At 51.6% G+C, this 18,780-nt stretch overlaps 2 protein-coding genes across 5 annotated transcripts in view; one reads left to right on the top strand and one right to left on the bottom strand.

Moving 5' to 3' along the window:
* The window catches only part of TDRD5 (tudor domain containing 5), a 79,461-nt gene that overhangs the window by 59,144 nt on the left and 1,537 nt on the right, over window positions 1–18,780 (top strand). The gene's annotated exons all lie outside the window — the stretch shown is intronic.
* LOC127479491 (torsin-1A-interacting protein 2-like) lies at window positions 8,148–16,153 on the bottom strand. Of its 4 annotated transcripts, XM_051806551.1 has the most exons (7): window positions 15,981–16,153; window positions 14,908–15,108; window positions 13,183–13,252; window positions 12,956–13,140; window positions 12,488–12,808; window positions 11,915–12,079; window positions 8,148–11,135 (listed from the first exon to the last, which is right to left on the bottom strand). In XM_051806551.1, the coding sequence occupies exons 2-7, from the start codon at window positions 14,939–14,941 to the stop codon at window positions 10,372–10,374; spliced, it is 1,539 nt and encodes a 512-aa protein (XP_051662511.1). In that variant the 5' UTR covers window positions 14,942–15,108; window positions 15,981–16,153; the 3' UTR covers window positions 8,148–10,371. The 4 variants fall into 4 exon arrangements, with proteins under 4 accessions (XP_051662511.1, XP_051662492.1, XP_051662520.1 ...); XM_051806532.1 differs by having other exon boundaries at window positions 12,956–13,252; window positions 15,981–16,151; XM_051806560.1 differs by having other exon boundaries at window positions 11,981–12,079; window positions 12,956–13,252; window positions 15,981–16,146.

Here is an 18,780-nt window from a genome sequence, read left to right as displayed (position 1 = left end):
GCTCTCCACAAGAATCTCCCCTGAGGTGCTTGTGGTTTGGCACCTGGTGGTCACGGAGCTCTTCCTCTCTTGGGTTAACCAAGGAATTCCTGTGCCTCCTCACCTGGGCTGGAGGGGAGGGCTGCCCTGCTGCCCTCTTGCTGGGGGGGAGCAGAGCTTTGAACCCCAACCTGTGGGGAACTTTTCCAGGATAAAATGCCTGTCTCCAGATCTGCCAGCATCAAAGACAGAAACACCAGTCTCTAAGCCAGCGTCACTGAAAGCTTTTTCTGTCTAAGCAAAAGCCCAGCAGCTGCTTCCCCTCTCCCCCCTGCCAGACAAAGGCTGCCACAAGCAAAATGCTTCAGCCCTGCACAGAAGGGTGGGCCTGGACTGACATCCTATCGGATTTCCAGGCGGCCTTTCTGAAGAGTTGAAAGGGATGAAATAAATTCTCTGCTGACTCTCTGTCATGCTCTGGATCAGCTCTGAGCTACACTGGGTTTCCCAGAAACCTGGGAATAACTGCAATTACCGTGTCAGTGGCCCAGTCTCCTGTGTTGCTTATTGTTGTGCCTAATCTTGAGATTCATTAGAGCCTGGCTCCTGGAAAAAAAAAAGCTGTCTGGGAAGAGAGACCACAAACATGCCTCTCTAGTTCCCTTAATAGAGGAGCTGGGGGGAGGCTCTCCACTGCAGCCTGGTATGCCTTGAGGGCTGGCCCACCACTGAAGGGCACAGTAGCTGTCGTAAAATGTTCTGCTCAGCCCTGTCTGAGCCTGTAAGACAACTAGAAACAGCAGCTGAAAATGAAATAAATTCTTCCCAGGCCTTTTCTGAGGCCATTAACTGCATGTCCTCTACCAAAAATTTCCACGTTCTCTTTACTTAAGGGCTTCTCTCTACAGCAAACCACACTACTTACTGAAATACTAAGTAGCTTCAGATGTCTGAATGCCTGGAATGAATGGCAGATTATTATCTGGGAATGAATGACCGTGTTCAGCGTCCCTGGTTTGGGTTCCTCCTCTCATTCTCTGACTAAATCTGTGGTGATAGACTCTACCACAGCCATGGGAAAAAAAAACAATAGCATTTGCAATCATGCCCTGATGTTTTACAAAGGAATTGGTGTTTGTGCAAAGCTATTTCTCATCCTGTTATTGCTTTATCCCGTTTGGGCAGACTAGATAGTTTGCGTGCGAGATTCAACGTTTGGAAGCAGACAGAAACACAAATTTTCCTTAGAAAAGCCGAAACAAGGTATTTGAGGAGTTTTTCATAGGGAAAGGTATCCTGAGGTAAAACAAGCAATGCAGAATAATTGTCAAGGGATGAGGAAGAACAACAATCTGTGGAAAAAACTGGCAGCTTGTTAACGATGTGAAATTGCAGCAGATAAGTAACAGAAATCTGGACATATAATGAGGCACAGATGAGAAGCAAATTAGAAAACCAGTGAACAGAAGCCAGTGGAGAACTACCAAGTTCTGTTCGTAATCCTGCCATGACAGAAAGTTCACAGGCAAGCGCTGCACGTCATTACAAAATACTTGATCCAAGTCAGTTAGGTCATTCCCTGCGAGTGGGACAACACACTTATTCTGGGGCAAGCTGGTAGAAAGGATGGAAAACTGCAAAGGGGGAGAAGGGAATAACAGGCGCTGTGCATGAGACATGTCTATCATCAGGATTTTCAGAGGCATTGAATGCAGCTAGGAAGGAATTTGCTTGCCCAAACTATGGAGTGAGGCTTTCTGATACTCTTTGCATAACCATGTGTTATTTAGAAAATGGGAGAGCAAGAAGAACCTCAGGTTAATCCCCCAGCCAGGACAACTTGAATCATGTAATCTGCAATCACATTGCTCCTCGGGCATCTCCTGGAGCAAGGAAGTCCTTGGGGCAGACCTGGCAACAGTATTAACGTGTGTTTGTCCTGGAGAGGGTTGAGGAGCCCTCCTCCCAACCTCGGGGTACCCTCGTCTTAGGTGTTGTACAAACACAGCTGCTGGGGGCAGGGAGAACCACGAGCAGCCGAGGCTTGTGCACACATGTTGATGGAGGAGTCCATCCAGGTCAGTCCCAAATGAAGGACTTCACATCTGTTTCTCCTGACCCAGTTTGCTCTGCTTGAAGTTTCTGGCTTAGCCCTGCAGTTCAGGGGTGAACAGGACAGTCAGCGGGTGTGTGTGGAGGTAAAAACAAATCGGAAATAAGACACTTGAGCTTTGAAGTTAAGACAAACCCCAGAACAGGAGACACTGCTGCTCCTCAAACCTGGGTTATTCACTGTAAAGCTGCAGTGTCTGGTCTTTTCTGTGTTTAAGATGGCTCATGTGAGATTGTTTTGCCCCGACCATGAGTCTGGGGGTGGGAAACACAACCCAAACCCCTCTTCCTTTAGCAGAGCAGAATTTCTTAGGCAGCAAAGAAATCTGGACCTGTTCCCCTCGGGGGCACAATGCACGCAGTGACCCGTGAGGGCAGGGGCACTGCTGGTGCCCCACAAAGCCTGGATTTCTGCCTGCTCTGCCACAGTAATGGGGGGGATTCTCCCAGGCTGGGCCTCGGGAAGGAAAAGGGGACTGGCACAGGGGGTTTGGTGCTGCTGTGAAACAAGTGCCACGGGGAGGGCCAGGTTGAGAGGGTCCTTTGTGGAAGAGAGCAGGAATGAGGGGAGCATGGGGCTCGGATGCCTGGACATGCATCCTACGGTCAGCAGGGAAAGCAGCTGCCTAAACCCATGCTGGGGTGGCAGGACGGATGGGGAAGGGGAAAACCTGTTGTTTCCAGTCCTAAATCGGAGCCAACCCTCTGCTAGAGATGAATGTGGAGGGACGGACGTGGGGGACAGCTTTGGGCGAAGCCCCAAGTAGGGAAAGACGCTGCTCCCCCGCCGTCCTTCCGGTGATGCTGGGACCCTCCTCCGTCATCCTCACACCCTTTTGTTAGTGCCAGGCACGGCGAGCGGACACAGCCTGGTCCTCGGGGTCAGTTTGGGGGAGAGGCGACAAACCCCCCTTCCCAAACAGCTCAGGAGTGCGGGAGGGACGCGGGGGGAGATCCCGGAGTGCAGGAACCTGAAACCTGCGGGGAAGGGCGAGGGGCCGCGGGTCGGACCCCCACTGCCTCCCTGCCCCGCCGCGGCTCCCCGAGGGGTGGGAAGAAGGGAAGGAAGGAGGGAAAAAGAGGGAGGGAAGGCAGGAAGGAGGGAGCGGGTCGGGGGGAGGCTCCGCCGGCGCCGCTTACCTTATCGCCGAGGGGGGCGGCGGCGCGGAGGAGGAGGAGGAGGAGGATGAGGAGGATGCGGGGAGCGGCGGCCATGCCGCGCTGCTGCTGCCGCTGCCGCGGAGGAGGAGGCGGCTCGGCGGCCCACCAGCGGCGGCGGCGGGCGCGGCGGGGCCCGGGGAGCGCGGCCCGGCATGGCTGGGGGAGTTAATGACTTTACAACCTGCCGGGTGGCGGGCGGCGACCCGCGGCGCGGCCGCTCGGCGGGGGAGGGAGGGATGCGGCTGGAGGGACGGGGCTGGGATGGGACGGGGGCCGGGCGCTCCTCGGGCCCCGCCGCGCCCCGCCTGCCCCTCGCACCGCCCTGCTGCCGCCGCTCCCCGAGCTCCGAGGGATCCCGCTCTCCCTCCTGCCGAGCCCCCGCTGCGGCCCCGGCACCGAGAGGTCCCTGCGGAGCCCTCTGCTCCTTGCCTCCCGCACAAAACCCCGTTTGCCACCCGATTCCTCCTTCCTGCCCTCTTTGGGCGAGCTCTGCTTCTCAAGGCGTCCCTCTGCCCGCGCTGGAGCAGCCCGTGTTCCACGCTGGGACAGAGTGCAGCATCACCTGGGACACGGGGAGCTGCTCTTGATGGGGTGGTGGGTGAATTACAGAATAGTTTGGTTTGGAAGGGACCTTAAAGCTCATCTCATTCCAACCTCCTGCCATGGGCAGGGACACCTTCCAGTAGCCCAGGTTGCTCCAAGCCCCGTCCAACCTGGCCTTGAACACTTCCAGGAATGGGGCAGCCACAGCTTCTCTGGGCAACCTGTGCCAGGGCCTCACCACCCTCACAGGGAGGATTTTCTTCCTAATATCAGATCTAACACTGCCTTCTGTCAATGGAAAGCCATTTCCCCTTGTCCTTGTCCAAAGTCCCTCCCCAGGTTGCTTGCAGCACTTTGGGCACTGGAAGGGGCTCTAAGGTCTTTCTTGGAGTCTTCTCCAGGCTGAACAACTCCAACTCTCAGCCTGTCTCCAGAGCAGAGGTGCTCCACCCCTTAGAGCATCTCTGTGGCCTCCTCTGTTGGACTCACTCCAACAGGTTCATGTCCTTCTCCTATGTTGGGGGCCCCAGCACTGGGCATAGAACTCCAGGTAGGATCTCACTAGAGCCGAGTACAGGGGGAGAATCACGCTGCATGCAACTTGAGAGGAATGAATTTGCTTGCTGGTACTTTCTTTGCCCCTTTCTGGATCACCCCTTGCTGTGGTTGTGATCACGAGGCAGCTCCTGGCAAGGTGCTGCCAGTCTCCGTGCTGGCACACCTCGGCCATCCCAGGAGTTGGCTGCTGTGATCCGTGGACACAGGCTGTGCAGAAATGGCATCAGGTGTCCCCAGCCTGGGGCGGGCAGCTGGGGAGCAGCGGTTTCTGCCTGCCAGATGTGCTGTAATTAGCGTGGGGAGGTGATTCCAGCGCTCTGCACTGCTCCCTCACCAAGGGTTTCAGCCTCAAGGTGGAGGGAGGGGAGAGGAATGATGGAGTGTCAGCAGGGGGGACCGGCCGGGGACTCCTGATCAAAGCTGTTTGCTGGCAGGCAGGGGCCAGGGGAGGAGGGGGTGATCTGCTTCTGACCCAGGCAGAGAAAATGAGGGTGAGAAGCGCTGACAAAACACATGGTTGCACCATGAGCTGCCTTCTACAAAGGCAGGGAGGGGGAAAAAGCTTCAGAGTCAATTCCTGGCTTTCCTGCCCTGCTGCAGCCCTGTGTAATGTTCCTCTGGAGGCACCTCCTGCCCTGCAGATAAGCAAAGTTGTGGAGAGACACGGAGGTGGGGGAGAGGCTGTGACTAAGAAGAAAAGGGGGACTGGCTGGCTCCAGCTGGGCGAGTTTCAGTGCATGTGATCTTCTTCAGCCTCTCCCAAAACCAGTGTCAGGCAGAAGCAGGCTATGGAGTGCAGCTCAGTACAGAGGTGATTTGGAGAGAGGGATCTGCATGGGATGCTCTAAGGGACCGTGACAGGGCAAATCCAGGTGGCCTGTGATTCTCTCCCCTCCAGGCCCCTCTGTGCCCCCTCTCTCCTGACCCTTCTTGCTAGTCCTGCTTTAATCCCCTTTCATCACTCGGGAGCCTCTTGTGCTCACAAGGAGTGATACAAGCGCAGTGTGGAAGGCAGCAAGACAGTGTTAAATGCTGCTTCTCATTTCACAGCCTGAATTTAAACAGTGCTGTTATTTCTCGAGGTGCAGTGGAGGTTTTGAATGCTCTCAGTTAATGTGGGATCAAGGGGCATGGGAGATAAATGTTCCCTTGTAGTCTTGAGACACCTCCCACGGTAAGCAGTGTATGGGAAGGTTTGGTAGTGTTACTTAACTGATTAATTAATTTTACACCTTGCTAACAAAGCCACCACAAGTTAATTCCAGTCTCGTAATCATTTCCAATCCACCTCTCCCAGTTTGTATTTTTTTTTCCTACTGTCTTTATTCAGACCATAAAGTAAAGCTGCCACTTTCTAACTGGGCCGGTTGGTTCTGATGTGGGACACATTACATGTGAGCTTGGCAGCCCTTTGTGGTTTTGCATTCAGCCCTACCATTACAAGGGCCTTTTTCCCAGTTGCTTCTCAGTTTCATAAACAGGTCTGTATTACCACCAGGCAATGTTTAAAGGATTCACGAGGTTGAGCAGAGCACTAAAGAGCAGATCCACCTGGTTTCATCTCAAGAGTCTCTCCATAGCCAGTGTTTTTCACTGTCAGTGCCAGCCACCTTCAGACACATGGGCTGCTTGCAGGGGACTGATTCTTATTCATTCCCTGCCTCCCTGGAAGTTGCCTGGGATTATTTCATCCTCTTGTTTCATTGAATTTGGTTTCATCCGCCAGCTGTTTCTCCAAAAACCTTCCAAACGCAGTCAGGAAGGGAATTAAAGTGTACTGCCTCTGGAAAGGAGAGGATCCTCAGCTCTTGAGTGCCCTCATGAGGGATCTGCAGAGCCTCTCCTCAGCCTGAGCCTAACTGCACGGTCCAGCCACAGCGGGGACAGCCCAGTGGGATGCCTACCATGACTTTCCCCCCTCCCTGTGTGGGGAACGCACTCGCAGGCTGAATTCTTCGAGCCTTTTCATCGCGGGCTCTCAGATCCACATCCCACAGGCTGAGGCCAAGATCCTTTGTGCGGTTCATTGTGCGGCTGCTCCCCCTGCAGAGTGGGAGAAGGTGGGAGATATGAACACAGATCTGAGCTCCCATTATCTGCAAACCTCTCTTACCTCTCTGTTGGCCTCAGAGTGACCCCCGAGGGAGCAGCCCTGTGGCAGCAGAGCCTGTGCAGGGGGCTGCAGGAGGGCTCACGGGGTTAAAGCTCGACAGGAGAGACATGGCTGAGCTGGGTTCATTCCTTTTCTCTGCATCCTGCCTTCTGCCAGCTTCAGCCCGTGCTGGTGCAAAGGGGTAAGAAGAGATGTGACACCATATGCCTGTCACAGGGGCAGGGTTGGGGATGACAAGGTAAGGTCACCTCGCAGGGTCACATGGATAATCAGCGCTGAGTGGTCCAGACTGGCCTTCCAAACTGGTTTTGCCCCTCAGTTGAGCTACTGTGTTATTTTCAAGGTGGTTTTTAAGGTTGTTGAGCACTTTGTGGCAGCAGATGCTTCCCTGTAGAACTGCTGCTGCAGACTGGGACTAGAAAAAAGGGAGAGAGTTGGGGGGAACGATGCATTGTTTAATAGGACAAGTAAAAAAAAAAAAAAACAGGATTTTTTTTTAAAATTTCAGGGTTTTTTTGGTACATTAAGACTTGAAAATGAATTGTGTTTTATAATTGACATGAAAGTAGGCAACTGATAAGCCCCAGCCAAACCTGCGGCCTTGCTGTGCTTGGGTGATGTGTGTGTGAGCAGGGACAGGTGCTCCCAGAGAGATTACCAGCTGTGGGGTGATGGATTGGGGCCTGGGAGGAATCATTTACCTGCGATGCTGCAGAGCTGGGCCACGTCCTGCTCCATCCTGGCCTTGTGCTGACCTGTCACAGCCATCAGAGAACTGATGGGAAGGGGGAACTTTAGTTTATCTGCTCTTGGCTGTGACACCTCTGTGTCACCTGCTGGTCTCCCCTGCCAGGGGCTCTGCAGCTGCTGTGCCTGTGTCCCAGGGAAGCATGTGCTGGAGCACAGGGCTTGGTAGAAACCTTGCTGGGGGTCGTACTGTCCCCTCTGAAGTGACCCCAGGACCAGCCTCGGTGCTATCCAGTGGTGATACTGGATTTTCATCTGAATCTTTGGCCTAGGACCAGTTCTTGTCCTCTGGCATCAGACAACAGGAGATGAGTGATGTTTACCTCTGGCAATCGATTGCATAAACATCTATGTGAAAGCAGATGCCAATGTGATGAGTATTTAGGTTGTCAGGGCCTGGACAAAGACTGAAGAATATCCAGAATAACAGGGTAAATCCTCTTTTTTTTTTCCTTTTTTTTTCCCCCCCAGCCCTCTCTCTGTTTAGGCCAGAGCTCAGCAAAGTATTTCACCACAAAAGTAAAACTTAGTGTGTGCTGAGGTTGGGAGACATCAAGTGGAATTGATCTGTTGAAATGAGAAATATTTGCTTTCTGTATTTCTAAAACATTTCAGTTGTTGGTGGATTTCAGTTTCATTATCATCACTGAGTATTATGCAAACCCCCAGTGTGTTTCAGCCTGGGTTGAATTCAGCAACTCTTTGGGGGTTTGTTTTTAATTTTGGCTTAGTTGGAAAAGCTGTAAATATTTGTCCCAAACAACTGAGAAAAATGTTGTTTGGAGTTTTTCCAGGAGCAACAAATATTCACTTTGTTTGCACAACTACAGCCCTGACCTAAATAGAACTTTGTCCAATATGATGATCTCTTTTGCTTAATGAAAGTAGCTAGGAAAAAAGAATGGAATAAGATAAGACTCCAGTCTCACTTGGCTGGTTTCTTTCACGATCTCATCATTTATTTTTAAATAGAAGTCCTGTTTCAGAAGCAAGCAGATATTCTGTCTTTCAAAGGTCATAAAAATACTTCTGTATAGGAAGAGCTCAGGTGGGTGACACGGTGATGTATCCCAGGCAGTGTGGAGCTGCCTTTGCATACCTTGGCTAGGCATTGCAAACACAGTATGTGACACTGAGATAATGTTAAAATAGAGATTTCCATCAAAATATTGGCAGACCATGATTAATGCTCTGCTGGTTTTTACATCAACACCCACACTGAACTGTGCAGAGCAGGATACAGTGTTTTCTGTTACCAAAGTAGTGTATAGCAATAGAAAGGAGGGGGGGGAGGAAGCAACCTGTATGCTGTACAAAACCATGCCCTGGGCTGCCCTGCTGATGTTGGGCTCCAGCAGGCAGCTCTCACATCTAGCCCGGTGTTTGTCACGGTTGAAACCCCCATGGTCTTGTCTTCATGTCTCCACCCAACCAAAAAGTCTGTTCTCTGGTCAGAACATGAACAAATAACCCTCCCTTTTCCTTTGTTTTGTCCCCTCCTCCAAGTTAATGGCCACAAATCTCCTGAGACGGGTCAAGGCACGTGGCAGGGGGACAGAAGAGACAGGCTGTGGTTGTAGGGCACAGGGCTGTGCCTCAGCCCAGCCTTTGGTGGGGCAGATCAGCAAGGCACTGTTGGCAGGAGACCCATCCCAGGCCAGGGTCCAGTTGCTGTAAGGAGCACTCAGAGGTGCAGCTTCTGAGAAACACCATCGTGTCCTCGATTTGTTCCCGTTCAGATCCAGAGCCTGGCGCTGCAAGGCCTCAGTCTGTGCTGCACTGTGGAAATGAGCCATGATCTGCTACAGCTGCTCCTGCTCCACAGGCACCTGGGGCTGACACTGGGGCTGCCTGCTGGGTTATTATAAATGCTGTAACCAGCACCTATCCCCCAGGTGTTCCCTGAGTTGACTGCTCTGCCCCACAGTGTCTCCAGGACTTCTATGCAGAAGAGGAGGCACGGTAAGAAACCAACCTGCTTTGTTAAGGATTTGTAGTGTTAATGGCAGAGATTTTCTCTTTACCAGCTCCCCTCCTAGTTGCTTTACCGTATTCCAGAGCTCCATCTGCCTGGCAGGGAGGCAAATGTAACCTTGGAGGGCAAGGACCTGGTGTGCTACGTTACATGGTTTGAAATATCAATGTTAACATCTATGTTCATTAAGAAAAGTCACCTGGGAAGAGGCTGGCAGAGGCTCCCAGCCCTGCACACAGATCAGAGACCTGGGTGAAGAGCAATCTGTCCTGTAGGATCAAAGCTGATGCACCAGCCCAAGGAGACAGTCACAGACTTTGTGTGGCAAAGGGATCAAGTGGAATTCTTTCAAAAAAGAGGTAGCATTAAGTTGCACTGTATTTCTTATTCTTTTACCTGTGTAATCCCTTGAGGCTTCACACAATCTGAGCAACAGCAAAACGTTTCATTGCTCTCTGGTTTTGGAGCTTGTTCTCTGGCATATGGGATCCCCTCTGTCAGTGCAGTGTTTAAGTGCTGAAAACCTGACATTTCTTGTGGTTGATGTTTAGGGAATGGTTGGAACATCCTATATTCAGGATCTGGGCTTTGCTAGGTGTCAGTCAGGGTGTGCAAGTGGGACTCTGTTGGGGCTGACTGGTCAAACCCTTGACTAGCAAACTGGTTTTCTTTTGGAAGCATGCCTTCAAAATGTTGGGCTTTGGGGAATTTGACCTGTCTGTGTTCCAGCAGCTCTCTGCAAAGATAGGGGAGCCTTCTGGATAAGTGTATGGTGAGACTGATGTATATGACACTGGCAAGCTGAGGGGCAAGGAGAGATGAAAGAGCTACTGAATTGCAGTATCTTTCTGTCCACTGTTGTGTACATTATTCATGTATTTCCTGATAGAAACACTACCTGCAAAGTCCTGTTTTTCCCTCCTCCCTCTCCACACATTGATGTTCCCCTGTGCAACCAGCAGTCTAAAATACTCTCCCCACCTGCCAGAAGGAAGTGTGTGATCTATCACCTCCAAGCATCAGCTGCCCAAACGACCTGGATCAACCTGTACCTGTCAAACTCTTCCCAGGATGACACGAGAAACAAAGTGAAGAGAAATAACACTGGTTGTGCCTCTGCCTGCACCAGAGCCAGCCAGGGCCATCTTTCCAACCCTCCCCAGGGCTCTGGCTGCCTTTGTGCCTAGGGTTTGGCGTGGGCATGGCAGCCCCCCTTCTCAATGCTCTGCTCCGGGTGGATGGGCAGGACCAGGTGGGCGATGCGGCTCCACAGCCCACTCAGCTTGTCGGAGTCCATGTGGTCGTAGGAGCCGGGGGTCCTGGTGGTGACGAACTTGTCCCAGAGGAAGTCATGGACTCTCTCTTCCAGCTGCGGGAGGCTGATGTGGGTCTCCAGCACCTCCTCCTCCAGCAGCACCGTCAGCAGCAGGGCCACGTCCTTGAAGGCCGCGCTCTCGTGGTCGCAGTACTTGTAGAAGATGAGGGTGGCCCCCGCCGGCAGCAGCTCGAAGCGGTGAATCACCGCGGCACGGCCCCCGGCGCCAAACGCCGAGCTCAGCTCCTTGTCCACCTCCAGCTTGGCCCGGTCGCTCTGGAGCCTGGATTTATCCCTGCCATCGATCTGCACCGTGCTGGCATGCAGGGCAGCCGAGTAGGAGTCGGCCACGTGGGTGCTGAGGCATCGCAAGGTCTGCTCGCCCGCACGGGCGGCCGTCAGGATGATGATGGCCGGCTGCGTGTGGTGGGATGAGTTCAGGTGCTTCTTCAGGACCTTGCTCCCACGACTCCAAAGGTAAGGGCTCTGCCCCGGAAACCTCTTCTCCAGCTGGTTGAACTGGAACAGGAATGCCTCTGTGGCGCTCTTGAGGGTTTGCTGGGAACTGGAGGTCGGGTTGCCGAAGCAGAATATGCAGAAGCCGAGCAATATGAGGCCCATGATGCCAAGCCCTGTTCAACAGGGGAGAGGCACAGGATGGGGAACAGAAGTCAGTCACAAGTGACCTGCAGTGACATGCTGGAAAGTAGCTATGATGGCTCTTTTTCCCCTCTAAGACCTGCCCCCCTGCTCTGGGAAAGTGGATCAGATTGGCCAGGGGTGGTGAAGGGGCTGTTGTGAGACCCATGCTCCTACACACCAGGCGAGGGGGCTGCAGCTCCAGGGATGGATTCAAGGCTACAGCTCTGTGCAGAATTTCCTGAGGAAATTGCAGCTGGCCACAAGCTTCCTTCTCCTTCCCCCTCCTCTGTTTTCTTTAAGGTTTGTGGCCATTCAGAACACCACACATGGAGGTGTCTGACCCAGCTAAAGTGCTGTGACCACTGCCCCCCTCTGAGCCTTGTGGGATGAACAAAGGCCATCGTGGTTCTGCTCAGAAAACAGAGGACAGCAAGGTCCAGATAACAGGTTGTGTCCTTCTCCATGCCAAAGCAGGGTCTCTTTTTAACAGGAGGCATATGTGGCGCAGTGAGGATCACAATTCCTGCTTAGAGCCCTGTGACACAGGGCAGGACTGAGGGACCATTGGTGTAGGAACCCCAGATCTCCCAGAACATCCCAGGGCACTCCCAGTACCCTGAACATGATATGCCTTCTTCTGAGGCTGGAGAGCTGGAGGGAAAGCTGCTGAAACTGGGCCTGTATTTAAGAGGATGGTTTTTCCCTCAAACCCTCAGAAAAGGCTTTGAAAGGTCCCAAGAGAGAAAAAGAATTAAATGTGCTTCATTACTTGTTCCTGGAGGATCAGTGCCTGCTGGTCGGTGAGTAACATGCAAGGGAAGCTTCTTTTCCTCACCTTTCAGCACAAGGGACTTCTTGGGCTTCTCCTGGTCTGTGTTTTGGGTGGTGACATTCTGCAGGCAGGACTGAGCCTCTGGGTTTGGGGCTGTGTGCCCTGCAGCAAGAGAAAGAAATGTGACACTCACTGTTGAGGGAACAGGTAAAATGAGCTGTAGTAAGAAAAGCAAATGCTGCTGGAAGCAATGAGCCGAGGGAAGAGTTAGAAGTGAATATTGCTTTGGGTTAATACTGCTCTGAGTCTTGGCTCTTTGTTTTTGGGGCTGGGCAAGGAGAAAGACAGTGCAGAGTGCAGTGTGGTTTCATGCCTTTCAAAGAAAGAAAAGGAGGATTGAAAGGAGAGAGAAAAAGAGAAGCCAGTTAATTTCTTATACCTTCTTTCCTGCTTCACTCTGGAAAACTGACAGTGGGCAATGGGGATCTCACCATACCATGGCTCTAATGCCCATGGGAAGTGCAGGCATGTGCACGGTGGAAGAGCAGCAGTGTGCAGCCACCAGCTCACCTTTGGTCCCATGTCTTTTCCTTAATGTGTCTTGGGATCCAATCTCCTGTGTTTCTTGCTCTATGTGCTCCTCTGGCTCCTGCACTGGGAGAGAGGCCCTGGTGCTCCTCTCTGTTAAGAGGTCCTTGGTGACATCTTCCGTGGCAGTCACATCCAAATGTGTCACTTTACTGTCAGAGCTCAGTGACTTGCTTGCTGATAAAGCATCTTCCTCTGCTTTGGAGCAGCTTTCACACTGACTGGTTGTCTCCTGGTTCTCCCATGTTTCCTGGTGGACAGGGCTGTCTCCTTTGCTGTCCATTTTACCAGGGGCCAGCCCAGCTGTGGGGAATAAAATTTGCAGACCTCCATTTAGTTTCTTTCAGCCCAAGAACCAACAGCTCTTTTTCCTGCCCTGCCTCCTCTAAGCAAAGGCCGAGGTTATCAGCATTTTGGAAATGCTGTACACAGGAGTGGGGAGAGACTCACCTTCATCCAAGTCCTTTTCTTCCTGGGATCTTTCTGAGGCACCATCTCTTGTCTTCCCAGGTTCTTCCAGCAATATTTCAGTTTCCTGGGGAGCCTTCCCCTCCAGTGTGGGGCCAGCTAAACCCAGCAGTGTTGTCTCTCCTCCACCAGCACTTGGTTCACGCACTGAAGAGTCCTGCTCTGGTTTGCAGGAGGTCTCAGACCTGCTTGTCACTGGCTGCTCGAGTGTTTCCTGGGTGGGCTCTTGGTGCACAGGATGCTCTGCTGTGCTTCCCACCTCACCTTGGGCTGGCCCAGCTGTTGGGATCAGAGTTCACAAGCCCAGTGAGCCACACAGGAGTCAGGAATGCCCAGTGCTTTACCACCAACCTTAAAACTCCCAGCTCTTGCACTGCAGAAACATCTACCCCCAGTGAGACGGGACAGAGAGTAGTGCCCAGAAGTGAGAAAACTCATGGGTTGAGATCCAAACAGCTGAATGAGTGAAGGGAAGGGTGAGGAATCAGGACAGATTGACAGACAAGCACTCACTACCTCCTACAATGATGCCGGGACAGTCTCCCAGCAATGGCCACCTTGGAAGCCATCCCCCTTTCTCCCTTTCTTCCTGTGCCCCAGTTTTTGCTGCTGAGCATGATGCTACACTGTACTCAACAACCCTTTGCCCACCTTGGGTCCCTGCCCAATAAACCCACCCCACGTTATTTGCTTGGCAAGGGAAGGGTGGGGGGGAAGAGAAAGCCTTGATGCTGTGCCAGCACTTTCCAGTAATAGCCAAAACACTGCTGTGTTATCAACATTTTCTTCTGTAAACCCACAAATCCAAACCACAGCACTGTACAGGCTGCTGTGTTAAAGTTAATTCAATGCCAGCCTGCGTCCTCGGTGGGGTGGGCAGGCAATTCCTTCATTAAGTGGTGGGATATGTTACCACATCTTCCACAGATAAGGGATTTTCACAGATAGCAGTGGATTTGAAGAATTTCTAAGGCTGATGTTGAGTGCAGTTATGCCAATGCACTTCAAGCATCTGTCTGAATGTAAATGATAATTCTGCTTGTGCTCTGTCTCTGCTCCTGTCCTGGAGCTCTCCCTAAGAGCTATGGCAACATATAATTAAAAGCAAACACTGGAGCATAATTCAATAGAGAAATTCTGAGGCTGAACACGAGCATTTGTGACATATTCTAGATCTTAAAGAACCAAAGAGTGCAGCTCAAATTTCAGCCGCTACTTGTGAAAAATTGCTTACGAATGATCAAGCATTATAATGACAGAAGTGATTATGCTACAATTAGAATAAAGACTGAAAAAAATGGCAAGGAACTTCCTTCTAATTTGAGAAGGGAAAAAAAGCTGCACTTGGCATGCATCAGAATACGATTTTTACATTCTTTGTTGCTGATTATTACAGGAACGCTTCTGAGTGCCTGGGACAGACCTGAGCTGGTGATGGCATCACGGTATCACTGACATAGTGGTATGTATATTGTCATAACAAAGCTCCTGGAGAATGTAACTACACAGCAGAAACTGAAACATGAGGAACCTGGAGATATCCTGCTATTCAAGCTGGACACAAACTACTCCTTGCCCTGCCTCCTCCAGAGGTTTCTCATCTATAGGTGGTGGAAAACTGGCTTATTATTTAGGCATCTGTAGATGGGAAGCACTGGGATTCATGGAAGAAAGCTCTCCCAGCCTGGATCTTTAGACTTCCTTGTGCTGCCATCCTGGATCCGGAGTCTAAACCTGTTGCAGTGAGAATCTAAAACTGAAAGTAACTTGTTCATCTTTCACTCTATAAAAAAAATATAGCAACTTGCTTTTCTTGGCCTGGAAAAGACAGGATTATTTTATTTTTATTTTGCTTCAGTTTCCCATGTCACTGTTAAGTATTTCTTGCAAAGGAATTTTCCTAGTAGATGGAGTAAGCATAGTGATTTCCTTACCTCCAGACAGATCCTCTCTTGGATTCTCTTCCATTTTCTTTTTCCCCTGGAGCTGTGGCTTCTGCACTGTTTCGTTTCACTTTCTCCTTCGGTCATAGGGAGCTGTTTCTCCCCGCTGTTCGAGTGGCTGACCAAGTCCTACCCCCCTCACAGACACCATCCTGTTCTGGTCTCGGGAATTCCAACTAAACGCCCATGAACCTGATAAGCAGAAACACAGGAGCGGTGATTCACGGAGGAGGAAGAGGCTCCTCCCTCCATGATTCCCAAGGGGAAAAAGGGTGGGTGTCACCCATAACCAGGAACCTTCAGCCCAGGCGCTGTCAGCTATTTTGCTTCCCATCGAGCTACAAGTAATTCAGGGGTTAATGCAAACCGCGTTTGTCTCGGGATGCCCCAGTGGGGTGAGGCACCGGTTTCTCATCCAGATGGACTCGGAGATGGCAGGCCCGGAGTCTGGGGCTTGGCAGGGCACCTGGAATCTCACAGCCCGGTCCCCACAGAGCAATGACCCCGCTGCACTTACCGTCCTGCCTCCAGCATGTTGTATCAGGAGACAGCGGTGCCGAAGGTGAGGCCGCTGGCACAAACACCCCGCGGCCTCAGCAGAGCCCTGCCCGGGTATTGCGAGCCCAGAACCACAGCCTGGCTCTCCTGCACCCCCCTCCAGAGATCCTTCCCACCTTGCTAAAGCGCTTTTTTGGGACAGTACCGAGGCGGGCTCGCTGGCGTAACCCGAGAAAAGTCGGTGGCTTTCAGAAGCGCAACCGGGCGGCATGGAAAACTCCCGAAGAACTTTCCCCGCGGTTCGCGCGGGTTTCTGCACGAAAATCCCGCCCCAAGAGCCTCCTCGGCAGCTCTTCCAGCACAGGGGGGCACCTCATCCCCCCTGCACTGTCCCTGCAGCGGAGTTTTCTCGCTTAGAGACGCGATTTGGAGGGGCGGGGGGGGTACAATCGCTGCTCTGCCGCCCGGCTCTCGTCCCTGCCCTCCCTGCGCTGCTCCCGCTGGTGACGCTCCGGCAGGAGAAGGAAGTCGGGGAAACAAAGTGTCCTGTGGAGTCGGACGCTTACCCGGGCAGGCTCGGAGCCGGTCAGGGCGGTGAAGAAAAGCAGGGTTGGCTTTTCCGCTTGCCCTTCCCAGAGGCCCTTTGGCTCTGGTGCTGGCAGGGCACCAACACACCCCCTGAATCCTCCGCTGGAAACGTGACGGTGAACTCTGCCCTTCCCCGGCTCCCCGCAGCCTGCTGGGAGCTGTAGTTTTCCTTCCCACAGCCGTTCTCCGGAGCGTTCAGGAAACAATCGTTTCTCTCTCTCTCTTTTTTTTTTTTTTTTGGCTGTATTTCTACGGCTCCGTTTCCTCCAGGCACGCTGGATGAGCGGCAGCTTCCTGCGTTGGGTAACAGCGTTGTGGATCGAAACAAGGAAGTGAGGGTGAGGAGAGAACCGGTTTGAGAGTTGATTTGTGAAAAGTACCGCAAGGAAAACAGTGCAAAAACGTAGGTAGCAAAGGCCAGACTCTGGAAATGTCACACTGGGCCAGTGCAGGGAGGCTGGGGGCTGAAGGATGTGAAATGGAGGATCTTTAGTATCAGCCTGGTGGGAAAAGGATGGGGAGCCCCCCCAATGCCCCCTTACAGTGTGGTCGAAAGACTGCAACTAGGGGGAAGGTCTGAGAGTGTGTTTATCTGCCCCTGGCCTCATTTCGGCAATGTTTTCCCGAAAAAAAAATTATGTTCTAAATTGAGGTGCTAGCGCGGGGGACAGGTAGGTTCCAACTCCTTCCCTATTTCCCCCTGCCCAGGACATATATCATGGAAAGCAGGAGCATGGAGCATGGCAGGGGCAAGGCATCAGCACAAGGAGCAGTAGCACAGAGATAGCAAACCCCCTCGAACTCAGCTTGCAGCCTTTTCACCAGCAACCCCGGAGGAGCCCAGCAGCAAATGGCTGAGACAAAACACAGGAAAAGGCAACTGAAACAGTGCTGGGAAGGAGCAGCCACTCAATGGCAGGCACTGAATGGCTGGGACTCCTCAATCTGGAGACCAGAGGGCTGAAGGGGAGGATGTGACTGATGTGTTTGATTTGACTTCGTTTTAATTTGACTAAATCCTCCCCTTACTAGTACTTGTAGAACAGATTGGGTTCCAAAGGGCAGAAAGAAATACGTCTTTGTGCTGTGTTTAAGAACCCTTACTGACACAGAGGCAGTCTCAGAGGGCTCAAAAAAACGTGTGTGTCACGTGTCCCAGGGGTGTCAGCATGTGCACAGGTATCAGTACCAACGCTGGTCCTATCAGGAAGGTGATGAGGAGGTGAGGTGTCTGTGGGCAGACTCTGCACATCGTGAACAACCTCTCATTGGGTGCAGCAGAGGCTGTAAAACCTGGGGAGCGGCAAAGCAGGAAGGACAAAAATCGATGTGGCTGGTTCACAGAGGCCAAGGTCACCTAGAGGGCCCTGCTCCTGGCTGGCATCCATCTCATATCCTGCCTTCATCTGCTTCAGTAAGGAACAACCAAGGAATGGTAGAGAGGAACCGCGGGTGTCAAGGGCTTCACAAAAATCAAGGTATTTTACATCCCTCTGTCCCTACAACCATCCAGTTCCTTCATCACCAGAGGCAGTCAGGGCTGAGGGACCGCCCTTCCCACAGAAGCACGAGTGTCATGAAAACAGTGACAAACGTGTGACAAAATCAGGGGGTCCCTTCAGTCTCTGGGGGTTGAGAACCTGATCCCAAAAAGCTGTTTGGCAGGAAAATTAAGTGGTTGGGCTAAGGCATGAAGTCATCACAAAACTGTTACAAAAAAGGATCTTGATACTATGTTACATTGTTGGGGTTTTTTTTGGGGGGTTTTTTTTTTTTTTTTTGCCTTTAGCGAAAGGAAAACAGGAATTCATGGGATGGGAGTGGATATACAGAATTGCAACCTAATAGATCTGGTCTTTTCTAAGTCAAGTTTGAGGGAGAATTTAATTTAAATTGGGATAATGTTTTCTCTCAATCTGTAGAAGAATCAATGGTGAGTAGGTGAAATATAAAGGACATGCTATGTAAATATTTACACAAGGTGATACTTTGGTAACTTTCTTTGGAAACTTGCAAATAAAGCAGTACTGTAGGTGGAGTTCCCCTGGTCAGGAATCATGAGCTGACTGGTCTTTTTTCTACTTGATTTGAACTGCATGGATGGCTCAGCTGTACTTTAAAACCTACTGATGTGGTATTTGTTACATCCTCTTTTATTTTTGCTTTAGAAAACATTGCTCAATGTGTATGTTCTGCTTTTAGGTCTGAAAAGAATGACAGTATTTACTGCTGGTACAGTAGGAAGTATGCATAACTTATCTCACAAATACTCACTTCTTGGTAAAAATGGAACATTTATGGTGTCTCAGTAAAGCATTAAAATAGTTTTTATTTTGAAATTAATGTACAGAGAAGACAGTCACAGAAGGGAACTGTGAGTGGCACTTCCCTCACCCAGCTTCCTGCTGGAGTGCAAAGAACACACACACATCTACCAACACTTACAACCCTGCAAAACAAGTAACATCACAAATGCGAGCACACACGTTCTGGAACATTGTAGATGAAGTTACTGCCATTACAGGGGTCAGTATCACCTTCCTCAATCCCGACTTTTTCAGTGTGTAGATATCCTTCAGTACCAGTACTGGTTGGGGGCTGACCTGCCAGAGAGCAGCTCTGCTGAGAAGGACCTGGGAATGTTGGCGGATGACAAGTTGTCCATGAGCCAGCAACGTGCCCTGGGGCCAGGAGGGCCAATGGGATCCAGGGTGCACTGGGAAGAATGTGGCCAGCAGGTCGAGGGAGGTGGTCTTGCCTCTCTACTTGACCCTAGAG

The sequence above is a fragment of the Manacus candei genome, unplaced genomic scaffold (genome assembly GCF_025592945.1).
Source record: "Manacus candei isolate 608988 ecotype Guabito, Panama unplaced genomic scaffold, ASM2559294v1 h1tg000005l, whole genome shotgun sequence".
NCBI lineage: Eukaryota > Metazoa > Chordata > Aves > Passeriformes > Pipridae > Manacus > Manacus candei.
The sequence above is the reverse complement of the archived record's forward strand: the minus strand, read 5'-3'. Positions and strand labels throughout refer to the sequence as shown.

Bases quoted from the DNA above. Each gene is read 5' to 3' on its own strand.
- LOC127479491 (XM_051806532.1), bottom strand. From the start codon at position 14,941: ATGGAAGAGAATCCAAGAGAGGATCTGTCTGGAG. The intron at 12,080-12,487 runs GTGAGCTGGTGG...CTCTTGCTGCAG, and splicing joins GAAAAGACATGGGACCAAAG to GGCACACAGCCCCAAACCCA. The intron at 11,136-11,914 runs GTAATGAAGCAC...CCTGTTGAACAG, and splicing joins CACTGATCCTCCAGGAACAA to GGCTTGGCATCATGGGCCTC.